This window comes from Merops nubicus, unplaced genomic scaffold (assembly GCF_000691845.1).
Source record: "Merops nubicus isolate BGI_N331 unplaced genomic scaffold, ASM69184v1 scaffold19844, whole genome shotgun sequence".
NCBI classification, from domain to species: Eukaryota; Metazoa; Chordata; class Aves; order Coraciiformes; family Meropidae; genus Merops; species Merops nubicus.
In genome coordinates this window covers 348-1,395 of record NW_008606472.1, presented here as the reverse complement: position 1 = coordinate 1,395, position 1,048 = coordinate 348, and the positions used below count along the sequence as shown (strand labels likewise).

The following is a 1,048-nucleotide window of genomic DNA, read 5'->3' as shown; positions in this document are numbered from 1 at the left end:
GCCGGGTGACCGCGCCGGAGCGGGCAACCTCCCAGCCGCAGCCGTCCCAGTTGCAGTGGTAGGGCTTCTCACCTGCGGGACAGAGCACACGCGTCACTCGGCGCTCCCACATCACCCGCCAGGCAGCCCTCCCAGGTGACCTCCCCTTTATTTGCTCTTTCCTTTTATTTCCTTTTATTTTTAACTTGTTATTTGCTACCGAGCCCTTCTACAACAGCGCCCAACTGCTTCTGAGCCAAACGAGGCTGCTTGGCAATCCCTGGACTAACCACCCGCAAGGAAAATCTTTTGAGGAAGGGCTTTAGAAACCCGGAGATGTGACAGAGGTGTGACGGAGGTGACCGCCTGTCACAGCTCGACCAGGAACACTCCTGGAGTCTGAGAGACTACGGGGCTAAAGCTCCGGCTGCCAGCTGCCCCCAGCAAGCAGCACATCCCAGAATCTCCCTCCGGACGAGGGCAAGCGGCCGTGGTTACCTGTGTGCGTCCTGAGGTGGGCCTTCAGGTGCGAGCTCTTGGTGTAGGTCTTCCCGCAGCCCGCGTAGGTGCAGGTGTGAGTGGCTGTCCTCTTGCGAGGCCAGGACCGGCGCCCGCGCTTGGGTTTGGAGTCCAGCAGCTCCAGGGGGGAGGAGGGCGGGGTGAGCACCCCCCGGGGCGCGGAGGGCTGTAAGGGCAGGCTGTCCTCGAACAGGCCGAACTGCGAGCTGCTCTGGTATGAGTCCTGAGGCCGGGTGGTAGCTCTGCTGGAAGGACACGGACGAGGGGCACATCATCTGCGAGTGGCAGTCGTTCACCATGAGGTCGTCGGGGCTCAGGGGGGGCGTCTCCGCGCCGGGGATCTGAGGGGAGCTGGCCACCCGCGGCTGTTCGTAGGCCATCATGCAGGTCGCGTTGCCCTCCTGCTTGATCTTTGGGCAAGCCTGGGGCACCAGACCCAGGACCGGTCCGTAATTGTCCATGTCGGGTTCGGGCTTAATGTTCTCAACGAACTGCGGCCCCCCGAAGCTGGGTGTCACAAAGAACCGCCCGTGGACGCTGCCAGGGGGGC

General features: G+C 63.1%; 1 protein-coding gene across 1 annotated transcript in view; it reads right to left on the bottom strand.

Moving 5' to 3' along the window:
- LOC103772336 (Krueppel-like factor 2) overlaps window positions 1–1,048 on the bottom strand; it is a gene marked incomplete at its 5' end in the record, with an annotated part of 1,466 nt that overhangs the window by 122 nt on the left and 296 nt on the right. Inside the window, 3 exon segments of the mRNA XM_008939663.1 lie at window positions 1–72; window positions 478–719; window positions 721–1,045. The exon segment at window positions 1–72 is cut by the window's left edge and continues 122 nt beyond it. Of these exon segments, the coding sequence (XP_008937911.1) occupies window positions 1–72; window positions 478–719; window positions 721–1,045 (639 nt within the window).